This window comes from Poecile atricapillus, chromosome 19, assembly GCF_030490865.1.
Source record: "Poecile atricapillus isolate bPoeAtr1 chromosome 19, bPoeAtr1.hap1, whole genome shotgun sequence".
NCBI lineage: Eukaryota > Metazoa > Chordata > Aves > Passeriformes > Paridae > Poecile > Poecile atricapillus.
The window spans coordinates 596,536-624,377 of NC_081267.1; the positions used below are offsets into that span (position 1 = coordinate 596,536).

At 45.5% G+C, this 27,842-nt stretch overlaps 1 protein-coding gene across 1 annotated transcript; it reads right to left on the minus strand.

The window, feature by feature from the left end:
• Positions 1–27,216, minus strand: MMP14 (matrix metallopeptidase 14). Its single transcript, XM_058853261.1, has 10 exons — positions 27,106–27,216; positions 20,741–20,889; positions 18,975–19,097; positions 17,289–17,599; positions 13,278–13,439; positions 9,267–9,409; positions 6,075–6,213; positions 4,299–4,449; positions 1,905–2,017; positions 1–336 (listed from the first exon to the last, which is right to left on the minus strand). The coding sequence occupies exons 1-10, from the start codon at positions 27,178–27,180 to the stop codon at positions 14–16; spliced, it is 1,689 nt and encodes a 562-aa protein (XP_058709244.1). The 5' UTR covers positions 27,181–27,216; the 3' UTR covers positions 1–13.
• Positions 27,217–27,842: the final 626 nt, after the last annotated feature.

Sequence of the window (27,842 nt, forward strand, 5' to 3'; positions counted from 1 at the left end):
GAGCCCCCCTCCCCTAGACCCTGGGCAGCAGCGAGCGCTGACACCTGCGCAGGTGCGCGTTGGCCCCGCCCCCTCTGCGGCACAGCGCCGCAGCCACGCCCAGCGCCGCCCCGGCCACGCCCAGCAACGCCAACGGCGCCGCCACCGCCCCCGGCCCCGCCCCCACCGCGATGACGATGACGTCGCCGTCGCCGCCGGCGGGCGGGGCCGTGGGCGGGGCCGGGGCGGGGCAGCCCAGCCAATCACGGAGCGCGGATTTGGGGTATCCGGGGAGGGGCCGGAGGGCGGAGTTGTCGAATTTCCAGTAGAGGTGGGAGCGGTAGAAATAGGTGAAGGCTGCGGGGAGGGGATACTGGTCAGACTGGTTTGGACTGGTTTATACTGGTTTATACTGGTTTGGACTGGGTTATACTGGTTTATACTGGTTTGGACTGGTTTGGACTGGTTTGGACTGGTTTATACTGGTTTGGACTGGGTTATACTGGGTTATACTGGTTTGGACTGGTTTAGACTGGTTTGGACTGGGTTATACTGGTTTGGACTGGTTTATACTGGTTTGTACTGGTTTATACTGGTTTGGACTGGGTTATACTGGTTTATACTGGTTTGGACTGGTTTGGACTGGTTTGGACTGGGTTATACTGGTTTGGACTGGGTTATACTGGGTTATACTGGTTTGGACTGGTTTAGACTGGTTTGGACTGGTTTATACTGGTTTGGACTGGTTTGGACTGGTCAGACTGGGATAGACTGGGTTATACTGGGAGGCACTGGTTAGACTGGGTTATACTGGTTTATACCAGTTTATACTGGTTTGGACTGGGTTAGACTGGTTTGTACTGGTTTGGACTGGTTTGGACTGGGTTATACTGGTTTTTACTGGGAGGGACTGGTTTGGACTGGTTTATACTGGTTTATACTGGTTTATACTGGTTTGGACTGGTTTGGACTGGGTTAGACTGGTTTGTACTGGTTTATACTGGTTTATACTGGTTTGGACTGGGTTAGACTGGTTTGGACTGGTTTGAACAGGTTTATACTGGTTTATACAGGTTATACTGGGTTATAGTGGTTTATACTGGTTTGGAGTGGGTTAGACTGGTTTCTACTGGTTTAGACTGGGAGGGACTGGGAGGGACTGGTTTGTACTGGGAGGGACTGGGTTATACTGGTTTATACCAGTTTGAACTGGGTTATACTGGTTTATACTGGTTTATACTGGTTAGACTGGGTTATACTGGTTTGGAGTGGTTGGGACTGGTTTATACTGGTTAGATTGGGTTATACTGGTCTATACTGGTTTGGACTGGGTTATACTGGTCTATACTGGTTTATACTGGTCTATACTGGTTTGGACTGGGTTATACTGGTTTGGAGTGGGAGGGACTGGGTTATACTGGTTTATACTGGGACAAACTGGGATGACTCCGCCCCCTCCCCTCCCCCATTCCAACCCCCCACAGCGCCCCCTGCTGCCCGGGAGGACCCAATTTTGGCGGGAAAATCACCGATTTTGGCGGGAAAATCACCGATTTTGGCGGGAAAATCACCGATTTTGGCGGGAAAATCACCGATTTTGGCGGGAAATCTGCTGATTTTGGTGGGAATTCCACCGATTTTGGCGGGAAAATCACCCATTTTGGCGGGAATTTGGCAGGAATTTCGCCGATTTTGGCGGGAAACCCCCCGGTCTTGGCGGGAAATTCGCAAGAATTCTGCCGATTTTGGCGGGAACTTGGCGGGAAATTCCCTGATTTTGGCAGGAATTTCGCCGATTTTTGGCGGGAATTCCGATTTTGGAGGGAATTTGGCGGGAATTTCTCGGATTTTGGCGGGAATTCCGCCGATTTCGACGGGAATTTCGCGGGATTTTGGGGATTTTGGGGGATTCTGGGAATTCTCACCTTCGTCGGGGCCCATGAAAGCTCCGCGGGGGGCGGGGGGGACCCCCCAGACCTCGATGCTTTTGGGGTACTCGGGGTCCACGGCCCCCAGGGCCTCGTTGAAGCGATAATACCTGAGGGGGGGGAGGGGAAACGGGGGAAATTTGGGGGAAATTCGGGGATTTTGGGAGGAAATTTGGGGATTTTGGGAGGAAATTTGGGGATTTTGGGATAAAATTTAGGGGTTTGGGGGGGTTTTGGGGGGGAAATTTGGGGATTTTGGGAGAAATTTGGGAATTTTGGGATAAAATTTGGGAATTTTGGGGGGGAAATTTGGGGATTTTGGGATAAAATTTGGGAATTTTGGGATAAAATTTGGGAATTTTGGGGGGGAAATTTGGGGATTTTGGGAGAAATTTGGGAATTTTGGGGGGGAAATTTGGGGATTTTGGGATAAAATTTGGGAATTTTGGGGGGGAAATTTGGGGATTTTGGGATAAAATTTGGGAATTTTGGGATAAAATTTGGGAATTTTGGGGGGGAAATTTGGGGATTTGGGATAAAATTTGGGAATTTTGGGATAAAATTTGGGGATTTGGGGGGTTTTGGGGGGGAAATTTTGGGATTTTGGGAGAAATTTGGGAATTTTGGGGGGGAAATTTGGGGATTTTGGGATAAAATTTGGGAATTTTGGGATAAAATTTGGGAATTTTGGGGGGGAAATTTGGGGATTTTGGGATAAAATTTGGGAATTTTGGGATAAAATTTGGGAATTTTGGGGGGGAAATTTGGGGATTTGGGATAAAATTTGGGAATTTTGGGATAAAATTTGGGGATTTGGGGGGGTTTTGGGGGGAATTTGGGGATTTTGGGAGGAAATTTGGGAATTTTGGGGGGGAAATTTGGGGATTTGGGGATAAAATTTGGGAATTTTGGGATAAAATTTGGGGATTTGGGGGGTTTTGGGGGGGAAATTCGGGGATTTTGGGAGGAAATTTGGGCAATTTGAGGGATTTGGGGAGGGAATTTGGGAATTTGGGAGAAATTTGGGGATTTTGGGGAAAATTTGGGACTTTTGGGAGGAAATTTAGGAATTTTGGGGGATTTTGGGGGGAAATTTTGGGGATTTTGGAGGAATTTGGAGGATTTTGGGGGGAGATTTGGGGATTTTGGGGGAAAGTTTGGGGATTTGGGGGAATTTGGGAGGAATTTGGAGAGAAATTTTGGGATTTTAGGGGATTTTTGGGGATTTTGGGAAAAAATTGGGAATTTTGGGAGGAGATTTGGGAATTTGGGGGATTTTGGGAGGAAATTGGGGGATTTGGGGGGAATTTGGGGTCCTGAAAGGTTCAGAGAAGGTTCTGGAAGGTCCCAAAAAGGCCCAGAAAGTCCCAAAAGACAGGTCCTGAAAGATGCATAGAAAACCCCAAAAACGGGGGGAAAAAAATTCCCAGAAATTCCCAGAAATTCCCAGAAGGTCCCGGAAGATTCCAGAAGGTCCTGGAAGGTCAGAAAAGAGCCCCAGAAAGTCCCAAAAAGGCCCAGAAAGTCCAAAAAAAGGCAAGACAGGTCCTGGCAGATGCATAGAAAACCCCAAAAATGAGTGGAAAAAATTCCCAAAAATTCCCAGAAATTCCTGGAAGGTTCCAGAAGGTTCCAGAAGGTTCAGAGAAGGTCCTGGAAGGTTCAGAGAAGGTTCTAGAAGGTGAAGGAAAAGCCGAGAAAATCTGAAAGAAGTCCAGACAGGTCCTGGAAGATGCATAGAAAACCCCAGAAATGGGTGGAAAAAATTCCCCAAAATTCCCAGAAATTCCAGGAAGGTCCCGGAAGGTTCCAGAAGGTTCCCGAAGGTTCAGAGAAGGTCTTGGAAGGTCAGAGAAGCTTCTAGAAGGTGAAGAAAAAGCCCAGAAAACCCCAAAGAAGTCCAGACAGGTCCTGGCAGGTGCATAGAAAACCCCGAAAATCAGGGATAAAAAGCTCCAAAAATTCCCAGAAATTTCCAGAAATTCCAGGAAGGTTCCAGAAGGTTCCAGGAAGTTCCGGAAGGTTCAGAGCAGGTCCTGGAAGGTGATAAAAGAGCCAGAAAGTCCCAGAAAAGACCCAAATGAAGCCAGACAGGTCCTGGAAGATGCATAGAAAACCCCGAAAATCAGGGATAGAAAGCTCCAAAAATTCCCAGAAATTCCCGGAAGGTTCCAGAAGGTTCCAGAAGGTTCCCGAAGGTTCAGAGAAGGTCCTGGAAGGTCAGAGAAGAGCCACAGAAAGTCGCAAAAAAGCCCAGAAAATGCCAAAGAAATGCAGACAGGTCCTGGCAGATGCATAGAAAACCCCAAAAATGAGTGGAAAAAATTCCCAAAAATTCCCAGAAATTCCCGGAAGGTTCCAGAAGGTCCCGGAAGGTTCCCGAGGACGCACTTGTCCCCCCGGAAGAGGTAGGTGTGTCCGCTGGGCAGCCAGAGCAGCGCGGCGTCCAGCCGGTCGCCGGGGACGCCGCGGCCGAGCTCGGCCAGGGGCCGGGGGTAGCCGGGGGCCAGGAGCCCCTCCTCGAAGAGCCAGTGGCGGGAGCCTGGTTTGGGGTGAAAAGAGCCGGAATCGGGAAAAAATCAACGGGAAAAGGGAAAAAAAAAATATCAGTCAAAATTGGCCTGAAATTGATCTGAGATTGGGCAAAAATTCGGTCAAAATTGGGTCAAAAACGGCCCAAAATTGGGTCAAAAATGGCCCAAAATTCACCCAAAAATGGCCCAAAATTGGCCCAAAATTGACCTGAAATTGGGCAAAAATTGGGTCAAAATTGGGTCAAAAACGGCCCAAAATTGGGTAAAAAATGGCCCAAAATTCAGCCAAAATTGGGCAAAAATTCACCCAAAATTCAGCCAAAATTGGGCAAAAATTCAGCCAAAAATTGACCCAAAATTGGCCCAAAATTCAGCCAAAATTGGGTCAAAAACGGCCCGAAATTCAGCCAAAATTGGGCAAAAATTCACCAGAAATTGACCCAAAATTGACCCAAAATTGGCCCAAAATTCACCCAAAATTGGGTCAAAAACGGCCCAAAATTCACCCAAAATTGGGTCAAAAACGGCCCAAAATTCATCCAAAATTGGGCAAAAATTCAGCCAACAATTGACCCAAAATTGGCCCAAAATTGGCCCAAAATTCAGCCAAAATTGGGTCAAAAATGGCCCAAAATTCACCCAAAATTGGGTCAAAAACGGCCCAAAATTCAGCCAAAATTGGGCAAAAATTCACCCAAAAATGGCCCAAAATTGGCCCAAAATTGGCCCAAAATTCAGCCAAAATTGGGTCAAAAACAGTCCAAAATTCACCCAAAATTGGGTCAAAAACGGCCCAAAATTCAGCCAAAATTGGGTCAAAAATTCACCCAAAAATTGACCCAAAATTGACCCAAAATTGGCCCAAAATTAAGCCAAAATTGGGCAAAAATTCACCCAAAATTCACCAAAATTCACCCAAAATTAACCTGAGATTGGCCCAAAATTCAGCCAAAATTGGGCCAAAATTCACCAAAAATTGACCCAAAAGTTGACCCAAAATTGCCTCAAAATTGGCTCAAAATTCACCAAAATTAACCCAAAATTGGCCCAAAATTGGCCCAAAATTGACCCAAAATTGGCCCAAAATTCAGCCAAAATTCACCCAAAATTGACCCAAAATTGCCCAATAAATCCCAATAAAATCCAATTAAACCCCAATAAATCCCAATAAATCCCAATAAAATCCCAATAAAATTCAGATAAAAACCCAATAAATCCCAATAAAATCCCAATAAAATCCCATAAAATTCCAATAAATCCCAATAAAATCCAATTAAATCCCAATAAGCCCCAATAAAATCCAATTAAACACCAATAAAGTTCAATAAATCCCAATAAACCTCAATAAATCCCAATAAAAACCCAATAAATCCCAATAAAACCCCAATAAAAACCCAATAAATCCCAATAAAACCCCAATAAAATCCAATAAAATCCCAATAAAATCCCATAAAATCCCAATAAATCCCAATAAAACCCCAATAAATCCCAATAAATCCCAATAAAATCCCAATAAAATCCAAATAAAATGCAATTAAACCCCAATAAAATGCCAATAAAATCCAATAAAATCCCCATAAAAACCCGGATTTCCCCGGAATGTTCCGGAATTCCCGGGAATTCCCCCCCGGACCTTTGAAGAAGACGAATTTTCCGTCGCTCCTCTCGTAGGCGGCGTCGATGCTGGGGGGGAGCCCCGGCCAGAGGTGAGCGATGGGGAGGGGGGACCCCGGCATCACCCGGCCCCCCCGGACACGCCAGAACCAGCGCTCCTGGAAACCGGGAAAAAAACGGGAAAAAATGGGAAAAAATGGGATTAGAGAGGGGAATAAATGGGGAAAAAATCCAGGATTAGAGAGGGGAAAAATTGGGGAAAAATGGGGAAAAATTGGGGAAAAATTGGGGAAAAAATGGAAATAAAATGGGGAAAAAATGGGGAAAAACAGGGAAAAAATTGGGGAAAAATTTGGGGAAAATTGAAGAAAAATTGGGGAAAATTTGGGGAAAATTGGGGGGAAAATGGGGGAAAAATTGGGGAAAAAATGGGGAAAAAATTGGGGGAAAAATGGGGAAAAATTGGGGGAAAATGGGGAAAAATTGGGGAAAAATTGGGGAAAAATTGGGGGAAAATTGGGGGAAAATTGGGGAAAAAATGGGGAAAAAATTGAAATAAAATGGGGAAAAAATGGGGAAAAATGGGGAAAAAATGGAAATAAAATGAGGGAAAAATAGGGAAAAATTGGAAATAAAATGGGGGAAAAATGGGGAAAAATGGAAATAAAATGGGGAAAAAATTGGGGAAAAATTGGGGGAAAATTGGGGAAAAAATGGGGAAAAATAGGGAAAAAATTGGGGGAAAATGGGGAAAAATGGGAAAAAATTGGGGGAAAAATGGGGAAAAAATGAGGGGAAAAAATGGGGGAAAAATTGGAAATAAAATGGGGAAAAAATGAGGAAAAAATGGGGGAAAAAATGGGGGAAAAATTGGGGGAAAAATGGGGAAAAAATTGGGGAAAAATGGGAAAAAATGGGGAAAAATGGGGGAAAAATTGGAAATAAAATGGGGAAAACTTGGGGGAAAAAAGGGGGAAATGGGTAAAAAGGGAAGTGAGCGATGGGGAGGGGGGACCCCGGCATCACCCGGCCCCCCCGGACACGCCAGAACCAGCGCTCCTGGAAACCGGAAAAACGGGAAAAAATGGGAAAAAAATGGGATTAGGGAGGGGAAAAATCGGGGGGAAAATGGGGGGAAAAGGGAAAAAAAAAACGGAAAAATCGGGAAAAAAATGGGGGAAAAATGGAGAAAAATAGGGAAAAAAATGGACCAAAAATGAGGAAAAATGGCGAAAAATTAAGGAAAAAATGGGGAAAAAATGGGGGAAAAAGGGAAAAAAAAAACGGAAAAATCGGGGAAAAAATGGGGGAAAAAATGGGGAAAAATGGGGAAAAAATTGGGGAAAAATGGGGAAAAATGGGGAAAAAATGGGGAAAAAATTGGGGGAAAATGGGGAAAAAATGGGGAAAAATTTGGAATAAAATGATGCAAAAAAGGGGGAAAATGGAGGAAAATGGGGGGAAAATTGGGGAAAAATTTGGGAGAAAATTGGGGGAAAAAAGGGGGAAATGGGTAAAAAGGGAAGTGAGCGATGGGGAGGGGGGACCCCGGCATCACCCGGCCCCCCCGGACACGCCAGAACCAGCGCTCCTGGAAATGGGAAAAACGGGAAAAAACGGGAAAAAAACGGGAAAAAAATGGGATTAGAGAGGGGAAAAATCGGGGGGAAAATGGGGAAAAAATTGGGGGAAAATTGGGGGAAAATTGGGGAAAAAATGGGGAAAAAATTGGAAAAAATGGGGAAAAAATTGGGGGAAAAAATGGTGAAAAAATGGGGAAGAAAAATAGGGGAAAAATGGGGGAAAAATGGGGAAAAAATTGGGGGAAAAATGGGGAAAAATTGGGGAAAAATTGGGGAAAAAATGGGGGAAAAATGGGGAAAAATTGGGGAAAAAATGGGGAAAAAATTGGGAAAAAATTGGGGGAAAATGGGGAAAAATGGGGAAAAATGGAAATAAAATGGGGGAAGAATGGGGAAAAATAGGGGGAAAATAGGGGAAAAAATGGGGAAAAAATGGGGAAAAATTGGAAAAAAATGAGAAAAAATGAGAAAAAAATGGGGAAAAAATGAGGAAAAAATGGGAAAAAAATGAGGAAAAAATGGGATTAGAGAGGGGGAAAATGGAAAAAAATTGGGGAAAAAATTGGGGGAAAAATGGGGAAAAAATGGAAACAAAATGATGCAAAGATGGTGAGAAAAATGGAGAAAAAATTGGGGAAAAAATTGGGGAAAAAATTGGGGAAAAAATTGGAAATAAAATGATACAAAAATGGGGAAAAAATTGGGGAAATTTTGGGGAAAATTGGGGAAAGATTGGGGAAAAAATGGGGGAAAACCCCCCAAAAATTGGGAAAAAATGGTATAAAAATGGGGGGAAAATTGGGGAAAAATTGGGAAAAGATGAGTAAAAAATGGGGAAAAATTGGAAATAAAATGATGCAAAAATGGGGGAAAAATTGGAAATAAAATTGGGGAAAATGGGGAAAACTTGGGGGAAAAAAGGGGGAAAAAATGAGGGGAAAAATGGGGAAAAATGAGGAAAAAATGGGGAAAAATGGGGAAAAATTGGAAATAAAATAGGGAAAAATTGGGGAAAAAACGGGGAAAAAATTGGGGAAAAAATTGGGAAAAAATTCCGGAAAATTCTGGAAAATTAAAAAAAAAATTTCCCATTAAAACCCAGAATTCCCTCCCCAAATCCACCCCTAAAACAGGTCCTGGAAGGTCGATAAAAATTAAAAAAAAAAAAAAAAAAAAAAAAAGGAAAAAAATCAGAAAAAAATGGGAAAAAATTGGGAAAAAATTCCGGAAAATTCTGGAAAATTCCCAAAAAAATTCCCATTAATACCCAGAATTCCCTCCCCAAATCCTCCCCTAATAACGGTCCTGGAAGGTCAATAATAATTTAAAAAAATATATATAAAATATTTTTTAAAAATTGAAAAAAATTGGAAAAAAATGGGAAAAAATTGGGAAAAAATTCTGGAAAATTCTGGAAAATTCCAAAAAAAATTCCCATAAAAACCCAGAATTCCCTCCCCAAATCCACCCCTGAAACAGGTCCTGGAAGATCGATAAAAATTTTAAAAAAAAATTAAAAAAAAAAAATATTGGAAAAAAATCATTAAAAAATCGGAAAAAAATCTGGAAAATTCCAGAAAATTCCGGAAAAATTCCCGAATTTTTTTTCCTGCTCCCGGAATTCCCACCTTGAAGACGAACATCTCCCCCCGGAGCATGGCCACGGTGTCGAATTCGCCGTCGCAGATCCGGGGGCCGTAGGGGGGGCCCGGGGGGGGGAGGGGAGGGGTGCGAGGGGTGGGGGAGGGGCGGGTGGGGCCGGAGGAGGAGCCTGCGGAAAAGGAGAGAAAATTCCCAAAAAAAAAATCAGGAAAAGAGGGGAAAAAATCGGGAATTTGGGGGGATTCAGAGGGGAATTTTGGGGGAATTTTTGGGGAATTTTTGGGGATTTTTGGGGAATTTTTGGGGGAATTTTTGGGGATTTTTTTGGGAATTTTTCGGGGAATTTTTTGGGGATTTTTGGGGAATTTTTGGGGAATTTTTGGGGGATTTTTGCGAATTTTTGTGGAATTTTTTGGGAATTTTTGGGGAGTTTTGGGGGGAATTTTTGGGGAATTTTTGGGGATTTTTGGGGAATTTTTGGAGGAATTTTTGGGGGAATTTTTGGGGAATTTTTGGGGGAATTTTTGGGGGAATTTTTGGGGATTTTTGGGGAATTTTTGGGAATTTTTGGGGAATTTTTGGGGAATTTTTGGGGGAATTTTTGGGGATTTTTGGGGAATTTTTGGGGGAATTTTTGGGGATTTTTTTGGGAATTTTTCGGGGAATTTTTTGGGGATTTTTGGGGAATTTTTGGGGAATTTTTGGGGGATTTTTGCGAATTTTTGGGGAATTTTTTGGGAATTTTTGGGGAGTTTTGGGGGGAATTTTTGGGGAATTTTTGGGGATTTTTGGGGAATTTTTGGGGGAATTTTTGGGGAATTTTTGGGGAATTTTTGGGGGATTTTTGCGAATTTTTGGGGAATTTTTTGGGAATTTTTGGGGAGTTTTGGGGGGAATTTTTGGGGAATTTTTGGGGATTTTTGGGGATTTTTTGGGGGATTTTTTGGGGATTTTTTGGGGATTTTTGGGGAATTTTTTGGGGAATTTTTGGGGAATTTTTGGGGATTTTTGGGGGAATTTTTGGGGGAATTTTTGGGGAATTTTTGGGGATTTTTGGGGAATTTTTGGGGGAATTTTTGGGGAATTTTTGGGGATTTTTGGGGAATTTTTGGGGGAATTTTTGGGGATTTTTGGGGAATTTTTGGGGATTTTTTTGGGAATTTTTCGGGGAATTTTTGGGGAATTTTTGGGGATTTTTTGGGAATTTTTTGGGGAATTTTTGGGGATTTTTTGGGAATTTTTTGGGGAATTTTTGGGGATTTTTTGGGAATTTTTGGGGGAATTTTTGGGGAATTTTTGGGGATTTTTTGGGAATTTTTTGGGGAATTTTTGGGGATTTTTTGGGAATTTTTGGGGGAATTTTTGGGGATTTTTTGGGGAATTTTTGGGGATTTTTGGGGGAATTTTTGGGGGAATTTTTGGGGAGTTTTGGGAAATTTTTCAGGGAATTTTTGGGAATTTTGGGTCAATTTTTGGTGCAATTTCAGCCAATTTTGAGCCAATTTTTGACCAATTTTGGGCCAATTTTTGGTCAATTTTAAGCCAATTTTTGGTGAAATTTGAGTCAATTTTTGGCCAATTTTCACCCAATTTTCACCCAATTTCTCCTGGTAATTCCCGGCATTCTGGAATTTTCCGGAATTTTCCGGAACCTTCCGTCCCCACCGTAGAGCTGCTGGATGGGGAATTTGGACCCAATTTTGGGCCAATTTTTGACCAAATTTCACCCAATTTTGGGCCAATTTTTGTCCAATTTTCGCTCAATTTTCACCCAATTTTAGTCCAATTTTCACCCAATTTTCACCCAATTTCTCCAGGTAATTCCCCTCACTCCGGAACATTCCCGGAACATTCCGGAACATTCCGTCCCCACCGTAGAGCTGCTGGATGGGGAATTTGGACCCAATTTTGGACCAAAGTTTGGGCCAATTTTGGGTGAATTTTGGTGCAATTTGAGTCAATTTTGGGTCAATTTTTGTCCAATTTTGGGCCAATTTTGGGTCAATTTTTATCCAATTTTGGGCCAATTTTGGGTCAATTTTGGGCCAAATTTGGGTCAATTTTGGGTCAATTTTGGGTCAATTTTTATCCAATTTTAGGTCAATTTTGGGTCAATATTGGGTCAATTTTGGGTAAATTTTTATCCAATTTTAAGCCAATTTTTGTCCAATTTTTGTCCAATTTGGGCCAATTTTTGGTCAATTTTGATCCAATTTTTGTCGAAATTGAGCCAATTTTGGGTCAATTTTGGGTCAATTTTGGGCCAATTTTGGGTCAATTTTTATCCAATTTTGGGCCAATTTTGGGTCAATTTTTATCCAATTTTTGTCCAATTTGGGCCAATTTTGGGTGAATTTTGGGCCAATTTGGGTCAATTTTGGGTCAATTTTGGGCCAATTTTGGGTCAATTTTTATCCAATTTTGGGTCAATTTTGGGTCAATTTTTATCCAATTTTTGTCCAATTTGGGCCAATTTTGGGTCAATTTTGGGCCAATTTGGGTCAATTTTGGGTCAATTTTGGGCCAATTTGGGCCAATTTTGGGTCAATTTTTGTCCAATTTTTGACCAATTTTTGTCCAATTTGGGCCAATTTTTGGTCAATTTTGATCCAATTTTTGTCGAAATTGAGCCAATTTTGGGTCAATTTTGGGCCAATTTTGGGTCAATTTTTGCCCAATTTTCACCCAATTTTCACCCAATTTTCACCCAATTTCTCCAGGTAATTCCCATCACTCCGGAACATTCCGGAACATTCCGTCCCCACCGTAGAGCTGCTGGATGGGGAATTTGGAACCAATTTTGGACCAAATTTTGGGCCAATTTTGGGTCAATTTTGGACCAACTTTTGTTCCAATTTTGGGCCAATTTTGGCCCAATTTGAGCCAATTTTGGGTCAATTTTGGGCCAATTTTGGGTCAATCTTGGGTCAATTTTGGTCTATTTTTAGGAGAATTTCACCCAATTTTGAGCCAATTTTGGGTCAATTTTGGGTCAATTTTGGGCCAATTTTGGGTCAATTTTGGGTCAATTTTGGGTCAATTTTGATCCAATTTTTGATGCAATTTGAGCCAATTTTGAGCCAATTTTGGGCCAATTTTGGGTCAATTTTGGGTCAATTTTGGGTCAATTTTTAGGGGAATTTCACCCAATTTTGGGTCAATTTTGGGTCAATTTTGGGCCAATTTTGAGTCAATTTTGGGTCAATTTTGGGTCAATTTTGGGCCAATTTTGGGTCAATTTTTGCCCAATTTTCACCCAATTTTCACCCAATTTTCACCCAATTTCTCCAGGTAATTCCCATCACTCCGGAACATTCCGGAACATTCCGTCCCCACCGTAGAGCTGCTGGATGGGGAATTTGGAACCAATTTTGGACCAAATTTTGGGCCAATTTTGGGTCAATTTTGGCCCAATTTGAGCCAATTTTGGGTCAATTTTGGGCCAATTTTGGGTCAATCTTGGGTCAATTTTGGTCTATTTTTAGGAGAATTTCACCCAATTTTGAGCCAATTTTGGGTCAATTTTGGGTCAATTTTGGGTCAATTTTTAGGGGAATTTCACCCAATTTTGGGTCAATTTTGGGTCAATTTTTATCCAATTTTGGGTCAATTTTTGTCCAATTTTAAGCCAATTTTTGTCCAATTTTGGGCCAATTTTGGGTCAATTTTGGGCCAATTTTTGTCCAATTTTTGTCCAATTTTGATCCAATTTTTGATGCAATTTGAGCCAATTTTGAGCCAATTTTGGGCCAATTTTGGGTCAATTTTGGGTCAATTTTGGGTCAATTTTTAGGGGAATTTCACCCAATTTTGGGTCAATTTTGGGTCAATTTTGGGCCAATTTTGGGTCAATTTTGGGCCAATTTTGAGTCAATTTTTATCCAATTTTGGGTCAATTTTGGGTCCATTTTTGATCCAATTTTTGCTCAATTTTTGTCCAATTTTCACCCAATTTTCACCCAATTTCTCCAGGTAATTCCCCTCACTCCGGAACATTCCCGGAACATTCCGGAACATTCCGGAACCTTCCCCCTCACCGTAGAGCTGCTGGATGCCGCGCCGGTCGTCGTCGGGCAGCCGGAAGTCCTCGGTGTCCATCCATTGGTAGAAGGGCGCCATGATGGCCGAGGGGTCGCTGGAATGTTCCAGGCCCAGGGCGTGGCCCAGCTCGTGCACGGCCACCAGGAACAGGTCGTTACCTGGGAAACGGGTCCTGGAAGGTCACAGCGCGGCGGGGGAGGGCGTGGGAGCGTGTAGAAGGGTGTGGAAGGTCATGGAAGGTCATGGAAAGTCTTTGTCTTCAATGGAAGGTCATGGAAAGTCTTTGTCTTCAATGGAAGGTCATGGAAGGTCATGGAAGGTCATGGAAGGTCATGGAAAGTCTTTGTCTTCAATGGAAGGTCATGGAAGGTCATGGAAAATCTTTGAGGTCAATGGAAGGTCATGGAAGGTCATGGAAGGCCATGGAAGGTCAATGGAAGGTCATGGAAGGTCATGGAAAATCTTTGAGGTCAATGGAAGGTCATGGAAGGTCATGGAAGGCCATGGAAGGTCATGGAAGGTCATGGAAGGTCATGGAAAGTCTTTGTCTTCAATGGAAGGTCATGGAAGGTCATGGAAGGTCATGGAAGGTCATGGAAGGCCATGGAAGGTCATGGAAGGTCATGGAAGGTCATGGAAAGTCTTTGTCTTCAATGGAAGGTCATGGAAGGTCATGGAAGGCCATGGAAGGTCATGGAAGGTCATGGAAAGTCTTTGTCTTCAATGGAAGGTCATGGAAGGTCATGGAAAGTCTTTGTCTTCAATGGAAGGTCATGGAAGGTCATGGAAAATCTTTGAGGTCAATGGAAGGTCATGGAAGGTCATGGAAGGTCATGGAAGGTCGTGGAAGGTCATGGAAGGTCATGGAAAGTCTTTGAGATCAATGGAAGGTCATGGAAGGTCATGGAAGGTCATGGAAGGTCATGGAAGGTCAATGGAAGGTCATGGAAGGTCACGGAAGGTCAATGGAAGCTCTTTGAGGTCAATGGAAGGTCATGGAAGGTCATGGAATGGTGTAGGAGGCCATGGAAGGTCAATGGAAGGTCATGGAAGGTCATGGAAAGTCTTTGTCTTCAATGGAAGGTCATGGAAGGTCATGGAAGGTCATGGAAGGTCATGGAAGGTCATGGAAGGTCATGGAAGGTCATGGAAAGTCTTTGAGATCAATGGAAGGTCATGGAAGGTCATGGAAGGCCATGGAATGTCATGGAAGGTCAATGGAAGGTCATGGAAGGTCATGGAAAGTCTTTGAGATCAATGGAAGGTCATGGAAGGTCCTGGAAGGTCATGGAAGGGTGTGGAAGGGTGTAGAAGGATGTAGAAGGTCATGGAAGGTCATGGAAGGTCATGGAAGGGCGTGGAAGGTCAATGGGAGACTGTGGTAGGGTGTAGAAGGGCGTGGAAGGTCATGGAAGGTCATGGAAGGTCATGGAAAGTCTTTGAGATCAATGGAAGGTCATGGAAGGTCATGGAAGGTCATGGAAGGTCATGGAAATCCTTTGAGGTCAATGGAAGGTCATGGAAGGTCATGGAAGGTCAATGGAAACTCTTTGAGGTCAATGGAAGGTCATGGAAGGGTGTAGAAGGATGTAGAAGGTCATGGAAGGTCAATGGAAATCCTTTGAGATCAATGGAAGGTCATGGAAGGTCATAGAAGGTCAATGGAAACTCTTTGAGGTCATGGAAGGTCATGGAAAGTCTTTGACATCAATGGAAGGTCATGGAAGGTCATGGAAGGTCAATGGAAGCCCTTAGAAGTCATGGAAGGGCGTGGAAGGGTCTAGAAGGGCATGGAAGGTCATGGAAGGTCAATGGAAGCTCTTTGCGGTCATGGAAGGCCATGGAAGGTCAATGGAAGGTCATGGAAGGTCATGGAAAGTCTTTGACATCAATGGAAGGTCATGGAAGGTCAACGGAAATCCTTTGAGGTCAATGGAAGGTCCTGGAAGGTCATGGAAGGGCGTGGAAAAGCATGGAAAATCATGGAAGGTCATGGAAGGTCATGGAAGGTCATGGAAGGTCATGGAAGATCAAAGCAAACCTTTCAAGGTCCTGTCAGCTCAAACCCCAATCCCACTGACCAGAACCAGGTCCTGGCAGCTCAAAGCTCAGTTCCCAGGTCCTGTCAGCTCCAAACTCAATCTCAATGACCAGAACCAGGTCCTGGCAGCTCAGAGTTCCCCAAGGTCCTGTCAGCTCTGGGCAGGTCCTGGCAGCTCAAACCTCAATTCTCAGGTCCTGTCAGCTCCATAGCCAGGTCCTGTCAGCTCTGGGCAGGTCCTGTCAGCTCAGAGCCCCCCCAGGTCCTGGTAGCTCAAACCCCAGTTCCCAGGTCCTGGCAGCTCAAACCTCAATCCCAGGTCCTGGCAGCCTCAAATCCAGGTCCTGTCAGCTCAAACCTCAGTTCCCAGGTCCTGGCAGCTCAAACTTCAATTCTCAGGTCCTGTCAGCTCCAAACTCAATCTCAATGACCAGAACCAGGTCCTGTCAGCTCAAACCCCGCTCCCAGGTCCTGTCAGCTCAAACCCCAATCCCAATGACCAGAACCAGGTCCTGTCAGCTCAAACCTCAATCCCAGGTCCTGTCAGCTCCCCCCAGGTCCTGTCAGCTCAATCCCCGCTCCCAGGTCCTGTCAGCTCAATCCCCGCTCCCAGGTCCTGTCAGCTCAAACCTCAATTCTCAGGTCCTGTCAGCCCCATAGCCAGGTCCTGTCAGCTCAGAGCCCCCCCAGGTCCTGTCAGCTCTATCCAGGTCCTGTCAGCTCCCCCCAGGTCCTGTCAGCTCACCGCTGAGATCGTCTGCGCGGTGCGTCCACGGCTCGGCCCCGTCGAAGTGCGTGTCCCCCCCGATGTGTGGCCCGGGGAAGAAGGTCCTGGCAGCTCAAACCCCAATTCCCACAAAACCCCAGGTCCTGGCAGCTCAAACCTCAATCCCAGGTCCTGTCAGCTCAAACCTCAGTTCCCAGGTTCTGGCAGCTCAAACCTCAATTCTCAGGTCCTGTCAGCTCTATCCAGGTCCTGTCAGCTCAAACCTCAATCCCAATGATCAGAACCAGGTCCTGGCAGCTCAAACCTCAGTTCCCAGGTCCTGGCAGCTCAAACCTCAATTCTCAGGTCCTGTCAGCTCTATCCAGGTCCTGTCAGCTCTGGGCAGGTCCTGTCAGCTCAGAGCCCCCCCAGGTCCTGGTAGCTCAAACCCCAGTTCCCAGGTCCTGGCAGCTCAAACCTCAATCCCAGGTCCTGGCAGCTCAAACCTCAATCCCAGGTCCTGGCAGCCTCAAATCCAGGTCCTGTCAGCTCAAACCTCAGTTCCCAGGTCCTGGCAGCTCAAACCTCAATCCCAGGTCCTGGCAGCTCAAACCCCAATCCCAATGATCAGAACCAGGTCCTGTCAGCTCAAACCTCAATCCCAGGTCCTGGCAGCTCAAACCCCAATCCCAATGATCAGAACCAGGTCCTGGCAGCTCAAACCTCAATCCCAGGTCCTGGCAGCTCTATCCAGGTCCTGTCAGCTCCCCCCAGGTCCTGTCAGCTCAATCCCCGCTCCCAGGTTCTGGCAGCTCAAACCTCAATCCCAATGATCAGAACCAGGTCCTGGCAGCTCAAACCTCAGTTCCCAGGTCCTGGCAGCTCAAACCTCAATTCTCAGGTCCTGTCAGCTCTATCCAGGTCCTGTCAGCTCTTGGCAGGTCCTGGCAGCTCACCGCTGAGGTCGTCCGCGCGGTGCGTCCACGGCTCGGCCCCGTCGAAGTGCGTGTCCCCCCCGATGTGTGGCCCGGGGAAGAAGGTCCTGGCAGCTCAAACCCCAATTCCCAATCCCCAATTCCCATATCCAGGTCCTGGCAGCTCCAAACTCAATCCCAATCCCCAAACCCCGCTCCCAGGTCCTGTCAGCTCAAACCCCAATTCCCAATCCCCAATCCCCGCTCCCAGGTCCTGTCAGCTCTATCCAGGTCCTGTCAGCTCCCCCCAGGTCCTGTCAGCTCTTGGCAGGTCCTGTCAGCTCACCGCTGAGGTCGTCCGCGCGGTGCGTCCACGGCTCGGCCCCATCGAAGTGCGTGTCGCCCCCGATGTGTGGCCCGGGGAAGAAGGCGTGGGCCAGGAAGCCCCCGGGGCCGTCGAAGGGCGCGGAGTCGCCGTGGAAACCCTCGGCGAACAGGACCATGATGTCGGCGCCCGGCGCGGCCCCGGCGCGGATCTGCCCGTACGGAACCTCCCGGAAGCGCAGGGCGGGGGCGGCCGACGCCCACACCTGGAAGGCGCGGCGGATGGCGGCGCAGGTGGCGGCCTCGCCCACCTTGGGGGTGTAGTTCTGGATGCTGGGGGGGGGAGGGGACAGGTGTGTCCAGGTGTGTCCAGGTGTGTCCAGGTGTGTCCCCAAACCCCTCCAGGTGTCCCCAGGTGTCCCCAGGTGTGCCTCAGGTGTCCCCAGGTGTGTCCAGGTGTGTCCCCAAACCCCTCCAGGTGTGTCCAGGTGTGTCCAGGTGTGTCCAGGTGTCCCCAGGTGTGTCCAGGTGTGTCCCCAAACCCCTCCAGGTGTGTCCAGGTGTGTCCAGGTGTGTCTCAATAACCCCCAGGTGTCCCTCAGGTGTCCCCAGGTGTGTCCAGGTGTGTCCCCAAACCCTCCCAGGTGTCCCCAGGTGTGTCCAGGTGTGTCCAGGTGTCCCCAGGTGTCCCCAGGTGTCCCCAGGTGTCCCCAGGTGAGGTTTTGGTGTCCCCAGGTGTCCCTCACCTGTCCCCAGGTGTCCCCAGGTGTGTCACCTGTCCCCCCCTCACCTGTAGGTGATCTCAGGCTGCTCCCAGGTGTCCCCAGGTGTCCCCAGGTGTATCTCAGGTGTCCCCAGGTGTCCCCAGGTGTCCCCAGGTGTGTCCAGGTGTCCCCAGGTGTCCCCAGGTGTCCCCAGGTGTATCTCAGGTGTCCCCAGGTGTCCCCAGGTGTCCCCAGGTGTCCCCAGGTGTCCCCAGGTGTATCTCAGGTGTCCCCAGGTGTCCCCAGGTGTCCCCAGGTGTCCCCAGGTGTATCTCAGGTGTATCTCAGGTGTCCCCAGCTGTCCCCAGGTGAGGTTTTTGGTGTCCCCAGGTGCCCCCAGGTGTGTCCCCAGGTGTCCCCAGGTGTGGTTTTGGTGTCCCCAGGTGTCCCCAGGTGTGTCCCCTGTCCCCTCACCTGTCCCCAGGTGTGTCACCTGTCCCCCCCTCACCTGTAGGTGATCTCGGGCTGCTCCCAGGTGTCCCCAGGTGTCCCCAGGTGTATCTCAGGTGTCCCCAGGTGTCCCCAGGTGTCCCCAGGTGTGTCCAGGTGTCCCCAGGTGTCCCCAGGTGTCCCCAGGTGTCCCCAGGTGTATCTCAGGTGTCCCCAGGTGTCCCCAGGTGTCCCCAGGTGTCCCCAGGTGTCCCCAGGTGTATCTCAGGTGTCCCCAGGTGTCCCCAGGTGTCCCCAGGTGTCCCCAGGTGTCCCCAGGTGTATCTCAGGTGTATCTCAGGTGTCCCCAGCTGTCCCCAGGTGAGATTTTTGGTGTCCCCAGGTGTCCCCAGGTGTGTCCCCAGGTGTCCCCAGGTGTGGTTTTGGTGTCCCCAGGTGTCCCCAGGTGTGTCCCCAGGTGTCCCCAGGTGTGGTTTTGGTGTCCCCAGGTGTATCTCAGATGTGTCCCCTGTCCCCTCACCTGTCCCCAGGTGTGTCACCTGTCCCCCCCTCACCTGTAGGTGATCTCGGGCTGCTCCCAGCGCAGTCCTTGCAGGGCGAAGCGGCGCCGCCGCACCTGAGCCTTCACCTGCGCCCCGAACTTATCGGGGACCCCGCACCTGGGCCTCTGCATGGCCCTGTGGGACCAGTACGGACCAGTATAAACCAGTATGGACCAGTATAAACCAGTATGGACCAGTATGGACCAGTATAAACCAGTATAAACCAGTATAAACCAGTATGGACCAGTATGGACCAGTATAAACCAGTATGGACCAGTCTGGACCAGTATAAACCAGTATAAACCAGTATGGACCAGTATGGACCAGTACGGACCCCAAAATGCACATTTTTGGACCCAAATGACCCCAAAATGGCCCCAAATGACCCCAAAATGGACCCAAACCCAACCCTGACCCCAAAAATTCCCCAAGCGACCCCAAAACGACCCCAAAAAGTCCCGGAACGACCCCAAAATGACCCCAAACCCAACAAAGATCCCAAAAAGGACCCAAATGAGCCCAAATGGACCCAAAATGGACCAAAATGACCCAAAATGGACCCAAAATGGTCCCAAACCCAACCCTGACCCAAAAAGATCTGAAACGACCCCGAAACGACCCGAAAATGGCCCCAAATGGACCCAAAATGGACCCAAACGACCCCAAACCCAACAAAGACCCCAAAACGGATCCCAATTGACCCAAATGACCCCAAAATGGACCCAAAATGATCCCAAACCCAACAAAGACCCCAAAACAACCCCAAATGACCCCAAAATGGCCCCAAACGACCCCAAAATGGGCACAAATTGACCTAAAATGGCCCCAAACGACCCCAAACCCAACAAAGACCCCAAAAAAAGACCCAAATGACCCCAAAATGGACCCAAAAAGTCCCCGAATGACCCCAAAATGGATCCAAATCGCCCCAAACCCAACAAAGACCCCAAAAAGACCCCAAACGACCCCAAAATGGACCCAAATGGACCCAAAATGGACCCAAATGACCCCAAAATGGACCCAAATGGACCCAAAATGACCCCAAACCCAACCCTGACCTCAAAATGGCCCCAAATGACCCCAAAATGGACCCAAACTGGACCAAAATGACCCAAAATGGACCCAAAATGGACCCAAACCCAACAAAGACCCCAAAAATTCCCCAAACGACCCCAAAAAGGCCCCAAATGACCCCAAAATGGACCAAAATGACCCAAAATGGACCCAAAATGACCCCAAACCCAACCCTGACCCCAAAATGGCCCCAAATGACCCCAAAAAGGCCCCAAATGACCCCAAAATGGACCAAAATGACCCAAAATGGACCCAAAATGACCCCAAACCCAACAAAGACTCCAAAATGGCCCCAAATGACCCCAAAAAGGCCCCAAATGACCCCAAAATGGACCAAAATGACCCAAAATGGACCCAAAATGACCCCAAAAAGGCCCCAAATGACCCCAAAAAGGCCCCAAATGACCCCAAAATGGACCAAAATGACCCAAAATGGACCCAAAATGACCCCAAACCCAACCCTGACCCCAAAATGGCCCCAAATGACCCCAAATGACCCCAAAAAGGCCCCAAATGACCCCAAAATGGACCAAAATGACCCAAAATGGACCCAAAATGACCCCCAAAAGGCCCCAAATGACCCCAAAATGGACCAAAATGACCCAAAATGGACCCAAAATGACCCCAAACCCAACAAAGACCCCAAAAATGCCGGAAACGACCCCAAAAATGCTGGAAACGAGCCCAAAATGGCCGATCCTGACCTGAGGGTGTCGGGGTCGGCGGTGCCGGTGACGCGCAGGCCGTAGAATCGCTGCATGGCCGCCAACGCCGCCGCCAGCGACGCCGGCGCCGGACGAGCCCCCGCGCGCAGGTCACCGGGGGGGAGGTACCCGTACTGCTGCAGCCACGCCTGCAACGGAAAGTTCCGGAATTTTGGGGGAGTTTTGGGGAATTTTGGGATTTTTTGGGATTTTTTTTGGGATTTTTTTGGGATTTTTTGGGATTTTTTTGTGAATTTTTTGGGATTTTTTTGTGAATTTTTTGGGATTTTTTTGGATTTTTTGGGGATTTTTTGTGAATTTTTTGGGGATTTTTCCGGGGCTTTTTTGGGAATTTTTTGGGATTTTTTGGGGTTTTTTGCAATATTTTGGGGGTTCTTTTGGGAATTTTTTAGTGAATTTTTTTGTGAATTTCTGGGGGATTTTTTTGAGAATTTGTTGGGATTTTTGGGGATTTTTTTCAGAATTTTTTTGGATTTTTTGGGGGTTCTTTTGGGAATTTTTGGGGATTTTTTTGTGAATTTTTTGGGGATTTTTTGTGAATTTTTTGAGATTTTTTGGGGATTTTTTTGGGATTTTTTTTTATTTTTTGGGGATTTTTTGGGTGGTTTTTGGGTGTTTTTTGGGTGTTTTTTGGGTGATTTTTGGGTGTTTTTTGTCCCCTGTCCCCGCGCGCAGGTCACCGGGGGGGAGGTACCCGAACTGCTGCAGCCACGCCTGAAACGGAAAGTTCCGGAATTTTTCGGGGGATTTGAGGGATTTTGGGGATTTTTTGGGATTTTTTTGGGATTTTTTGGGATTTTTTTGGGACTTTTTGGGGATTTTTTGGGGTTTTTTTTTGATTTTTTACGAATTTTTTGGGGATATTTTGGGGATTTTTTGGGATTTTTTTGGGATTTTTTGGGATTTTTTTGTGAATTTTTTTGGATTTTTTAGTGAATTTTTGGGGATATTTTTGTGAATTTTTTGGGGTTTTTTTTGTGAATTTTTGGGATTTTTTGGGATTTTTTGGGGATTTTTTTGGGATTTTTTGGGGATTTTTTGGGAATTTTTTGTGGTTTTTTGGGGGAATTTTTTCCGGATTTTTGGGGATTTGTTTTGGGTTTTTTTGAGATTTTTTTGGGATTTTTTTGGGATTTTTTTTGGATTTTTTGGGGATTTTTTGGGTGATTTTTGGGTGTTTTTTGGGTGTTTTTTGTCCCCTGTCCCCACCCGCAGGTCCCCGGGGGGGAGGTACCCGAACTGCTGCAGCCACGCCTGAAACGGAAAGTTCCGGAATTTTGGGGGAGTTTTGGGGAATTTTGGGATTTTTTGGGATTTTTTTTGGGATTTTTTTGGGATTTTTTGGGATTTTTTGGTGAATTTTTTGGGATTTTTTTGTGAATTTTTGGGGATTTTTTTGGATTTTTTGGGGATTTTTTGTGAATTTTTTGGGGATTTTTCTGGGGCTTTTTTGGGAATTTTTTGGGATTTTTTGGGGTTTTTTGCAATATTTTGGGGATTTTTTTGGGAATTTTTTAGTGATTTTTTTTGTGAATTTCTGGGGGATTTTTTTGAGAATTTTTTGGGATTTTTTTCAGAATTTTTTTGGATTTTTTGGGGGTTCTTTTGGGAATTTTTGGGGATTTTTTTGTGAATTTTTTGGGGATTTTTTGTGAATTTTTTGAGATTTTTTGGGGATTTTTTGGGGATTTTTTTTTATTTTTTGGGGATTTTTTGGGTGTTTTTTGGGTGTTTTTTGGGTGTTTTTTGTCCCCTGTCCCCACCCGCAGGTCACCGGGGGGGAGGTACCCGAACTGCTGCAGCCACGCCTGCAACGGAAAGTTCCGGAATTATGGGGGGATTTGGGGGATTTTGGGGGTTTTTTGGGATTTTTTTGAGATTTTTTGGAATTTTTTGGGGATTTTTTGGGGATTTTTTTGGATTTTTTTTGGATTTTTTGGGATTTTTTTGTGAATTTTTTGGGGATTTTTTGGGGATTTTTTTGTGAATTTTTTGGGGATTTTTTGGGATTTTTGGGGAATTTTTGGGAATTTTTTTGTGAATTTTTTGGGGTTTTTTTGTGAATTTTTTGGGATTTTTGGGGATTTTTTGTGAATTTTTTGGGGATTTTTTGGGGGATTTTTTCGGATTTTTTTAGGAACTTTTAGGGGTTTTTTGGGGAATTTTTTGGTGTTTTTTGGGGAATTTTTTGGGTATTTTTTGGGTGTTTTTTGGGTGTTTTTTGGGTGTTTTTTGAGTGATTTTTGGGTGATTTTTGGGTGATTTTTGAGTGATTTTTGGGTGATTTTTGGTGGTTTTTGGGTGTTTTTTGGGTGATTTTTGGGTGTTTTTTGGGTGTTTTTGGGTGATTTTTGGGTATTTTTTGGGTGTTTTTTGGGTGTTTTTTGGGTGTTTTTTGGGTGTTTTTTGGGTGTTTTTTGGGTATTTTTTGGGTGTTTTTTGGGTATTTTTTGGGTGTTTTTGGGTGTTTTTTGGGTATTTTTTGGGTGTTTTTTGGGTATTTTTTGGGTGTCTTTTGGGTGATTTTTGGGTATTTTTTGGGTGTTTTTTGGGTGATTTTTGGGTATTTTTTGGGTGTTTTTTGGGTGGTTTTTGGGTGTTTTTTGGGTGATTTTTGGGTATTTTTTGGGTGTTTTTTGGGTGTTTTTTGGGTATTTTTTGGGTGTTTTTTGGGTGTTTTTTGGGTGTTTTTTGGGTGATTTTTGGCTATTTTTTGGGTATTTTTTGGGTATTTTTGGGGTGTTTTTTGAGTATTTTTTGGGTGTTTTTTGGGAGTTTTTTGGGTGATTTTTGGGTGTTTTTTGGGTGTTTTTTGGGTGTTTTTCTGGGATTTTTTGGCCACTTTTTTGGCCATTTTTTGGGGATTTTTGGGAAATATTTTCAAATTTTTTTGGCTACTTTGGGATTTTTTTTTTTCTTCTTTTTTAATTTTTTTTAAATTTATTTGGGAATTATTTTTATTTTTTGGTGTTTTTTTTGGATGAAATTTGGGGAATTTTGTGTAAATTTTGGGGTTTTTTGGGTGAATTTTGGCTGATTTTTGGGTGAATTTTGGGAAATTTTTTGTGTGAATTTTGGGATTTTTTTGGGTGAATTTTGGGATTTTTTTGGGGGGAATTTTGGGGTTTTTTTGGGTGAATTTTGGGAATTTTTTTGGGTGAATTTTGGGAATTTTTTTGGGTGAATTTTGGGTATTTTTTGGGGTTTTTTGGGGTATTTTTTTGGGTGTTTTTTGGGGTTTTTTTGGGTAAATTTTGGGTTTTTTTGGGTTAATTTTGGTTGAATTTTGGGGTTTTTTGGGGTGAATTTTGGGGTTTTTTTCGGTTAATTTTGGGGTTTTTTTGGGTGAATTTTGGGTGTTTTTTGGGGTTTTTTTGGGTGAATTTCGGGGTTTTTTGGGGCAAATTTTGGGCAAATTTTGGGCTCGGCCGCCCCTCCCCCACCCTCCCTTTTCCCCGATATTTTATTTTGAATTTTTCCGGTAAAAAATTTGGGTTAAAAACCGGCAATTTCGGTTAAAAATGAAAAAAAAAAGAGAGGGGGGTGGGGGAGGGGAAGGAACGGCCACGTCTCGCCCCTCCCCCACCCCGAGGGGTTTTTTTGGGAATTCTTTATTTTTTGGGAATTTTTTTTTGGGGAAAAAAAGCGGAAATTCCCGAAAAGTTAAAAAAAAAACCCAAAAATGGGGAAAAAAAGCGGAAAAAATGGAAAAAAAAAAAGGGGGTGGGGGAGGGGCGGGAGGGAGACGTGGCGGGAGGGGGGGGAGGGGAAATCCCGAAAAATTCTTTGGGATCGGGATTTGGAGCCGAAATTTGGGGATTTCAGCCCAAAATTCGGGGATTTTGGGGGGTCCCGGGTGGAAATTTGGGGATTTTGAGTCGAAATTTGGGGGTTTGGACCCAAAATTCGGGGATTTCAGCCCAAAATTTGGGGATTTTGGGGGGACCCGAGTGGAAATTTGGGGATTTTGAGTCGAAATTTGGGGTTTTGAGCCAAAATTTGGGGATTTCTGATCAATTTTGGGGGTCCCGAGTGGAAATTCGGGGGTTTGGAGCCAAATTTTGGGGATTTTGAGTCAAAATTTGGGGATTTTGGGGGGTCCCGAGTGAGAATTTGGGGATTTGGAGTCGAAATTTGGGGGTTTGAGACCAAATTTGGGGATTTCAGCCCAAAATTTGGGGATTTTGGGGTGTCCCGAGTGGAAATTTGGGGTTTTGAGTCGAAATTTGGGGATTTTGAGTCAAAATTCGGGGATTTCAGCCCAAAATTTTGGGGTTTGGACCCAAAATCTGAAGATTTCAGCCCAAATTTGGGGGTCCCGGGTGGAAATTTGGGGATTTGGAGCCAAAATTTGGGGATTTGAGACCAAATTTGGGGGATTTGGTCCCAATTTCGGGAATTTCTGATCAATTTTGAGGATTTTGAGCTGAAATTTGGGGGTTTTGGGGGGTGCCGAGTGAGAATTTGGGGTTTTGAGTCGAAATTTGGGGATTTTGAGTCGAAATTTGGGGATTTGGAGCCAAAATTCGGGGATTTCAGCCCAAAATTTTGGGGTTTGGACCCAAAATCTGAAGATTTCAGCCCAAATTTGGGGGTCCCGGGTGGAAATTTGGGGATTTGGAGCCAAAATTTGGGGATTTGAGACCAAATTTGGGGGATTTGGTCCCAATTTCGGGAATTTCTGATCAATTTTGGGGATTTTGAGCTGAAATTTGGGGATTTTGGGGGGTCCCGAGTGAGAATTTGGGGGTTTTGAGTCGAAATTTGGGGATTTCAGCCCAAAATTTGGGGATTTTGGGGTGTCCCGAGTGGAAATTTGGGGTTTTGAGTCGAAATTTGGGGATTTTGAGTCAAAATTCGGGGATTTCAGCCCAAAATTTTGGGGTTTGGACCCAAAATCTGAAGATTTCAGCCCAAATTTGGGGGTCCCGGGTGGAAATTTGGGGATTTGGAGCCAAAATTTGGGGATTTGAGACCAAATTTGGGGGATTTGGTCCCAATTTCGGGAATTTCTGATCAATTTTGGGGATTTTGAGCTGAAATTTGGGGATTTTGGGGGGTCCCGAGTGAGAATTTGGGGTTTTGAGTCGAAATTTGGGGGTTTGGAGCCAAAATTTGGGGATTTCAGCCCAAAATTTGGGGATTTGGAGTCGAAATTTGGGGGTTTGGAGCCAAAATTTGGGGATTTTGGGGTGTCCCGAGTGGAAATTTGGGGATTTGGAGTCGAAATTTGGGGATTTGGGGCCAAAATTTGGGGATTTCAACCGAAAATTTGGGGGTTTTGATCCAAAATTTGGGGATTTTGAGTGAAAATTTGGGCATTTTGGGGGGTCCGAGGGAAAATTTGGGGGTTTTGAGTCGAAATTTGGGGATTTTGAGCCAAAATTTGGGGATTTGGACCCAAAATTTGGGATTTGGACCCGAAATTTGGGGATTTTGGAGGGTCCCGAGTGAAAATTCGGGGATTTGGAGCCAAAATTTGGGGATTTCAGCCCAAAATTTGGGGATTTTGGGGGGTCCCGAGGGAAATTTCGGGATTTTGAGTCGAAATTTGGGGGTTTTGGGATAAAAACCTGGGATAAAACCTCCGAAATTTGGGGATTTTGGGGTTAAAAAACCCAAAATTTGGGTATTTTTGGGTTAAAACCGCCAGAATTTTGGGGATTTTTGGGATAAAAGAACCCAAATTTCTGCTTTTTTTGGGTTAAAACCCCTGAAATTCGATTTTTTTTAGGGTTAAAACCGCCGAAATTCTGCTTTTTTTGGGGGATAAACGGCTGGAATTTGGGGTTTTTTTGGGTTAAAACCGCCGAAATTTGGAGTTTTTTGGGTCAAAAGCCCGAAATCTGGGTTATTTTTGGGATAAAACCGCTGGAATTTGGGGATTTTTTTGGTTTAAAAACCCCGAAATTTGGGGTTTTTTTAGGGTTAAAACCGCTGGAATTTGGGGATTTTTTGGGTTAAAACCCCCGAAATTTGGGGTTTTTTTAGCGTTAAATCCCCCGAAAATTCGGCATTTTTGAGGTTAAACCCCCCGAATTTTCGCTTTTTTTTGGGTTAAAACCCCCAAAATTCGAGTTTTTTTGGTCAAAACCCCTAAATCTGGTTTTTTTTTTGGTTAAAACCCCCGAAATTTGGTTTTTTTTGGGTTAAAACCCCCGAAATTTGGGGTTTTTTTAGCATTAAACCCCCGGAAAATTCGGCATTTTTGGGGTTAAACCCCTGTAAAACTCGCATTTTTTGGGTTAAAACCCCCAAATTTTCACTTTTTCTGGGGTTTTCGACCCCGCCGAATTTTTTGGGAGGGGTCCCAGAACGGGGGGAGGGGTCGGGGGGGGTCTCACCTCGGGCGAGAATCGAGGCTGGGGGGCGCAGGGTGGGGCCAGGACCCCCCAAAAAATCAACAGCGCCGGGAGCATCTCCGGGATCCTTCGGGCTGGGAAAAAAAAATAACAATTCCCAAAAAAAAAAATAATCCGGGAAGAGGCGGGGGAAGGGGAGGGGTTTGAGGGGGAGTGGAAAAGATGAAAAAAAACCGGGAATTTTGGGGTTTTTTTGGGGTTTTTTTGGGGTTTTTTGAGGGAGGAGGCGCTGAGGGGAGGCCGCGGGTGTTGGCGCCCCCTGGCGGGCGGGAGGACCCCGGAAAAAAGGCGGGAAATCCTTTTTAATGATCTTCATTTATTTATTATCATTTATTTCTTTTTTTAATTTTTTTGGGCGGTTTTGGGGATTTTTTGGGATGGTTTGGGAGGGTGGGGGGGTGGGGGGAGGGGCAGGATGTGGTCAGCCCCTCCCCCATCCCCCTCGGATCAGCTGACTCAGCGGAGTCACCCGCCGGTGACGTCATCCCCCCCCCAAAAAAAACGGGAAAAAAGCCAAATTTTCGGGAATTTTTAGGGGGTTATCCCGCCAAAATTTTTGGGAATTATTTTTTTCCCGCTATTTTGGCCGGGAGGGGGAGGGAAAAATTATGTTTTTTTTGGAGAAATGGCGGGAAAAAAAAAAACTTTCGGGATTCCCCAGGAAGGAAATGGTTGGGGGAGGGGGGAGGGGCCCTCCCGGGGTATTTTTGGGAATTCGT

Excerpts from the sequence above, each read along its gene's own strand:
- MMP14 (XM_058853261.1), bottom strand. The coding sequence starts at position 27,180 with ATGCTCCCGGCGCTGTTGATTTTTTGGGGGGTCCTGGCCCCACCCTGC. Across the intron at positions 20,890-27,105 it reads AGCCTCGATTCTCGCCCGAG|GCGTGGCTGCAGCAGTACGG; the intron begins GTGAGACCCCCC and ends TTTCCGTTGCAG. Across the intron at positions 9,410-13,277 it reads CGGCATCCAGCAGCTCTACG|GCTCCTCCTCCGGCCCCACC; the intron begins GTGAGGGGGAAG and ends CCTTTTCCGCAG.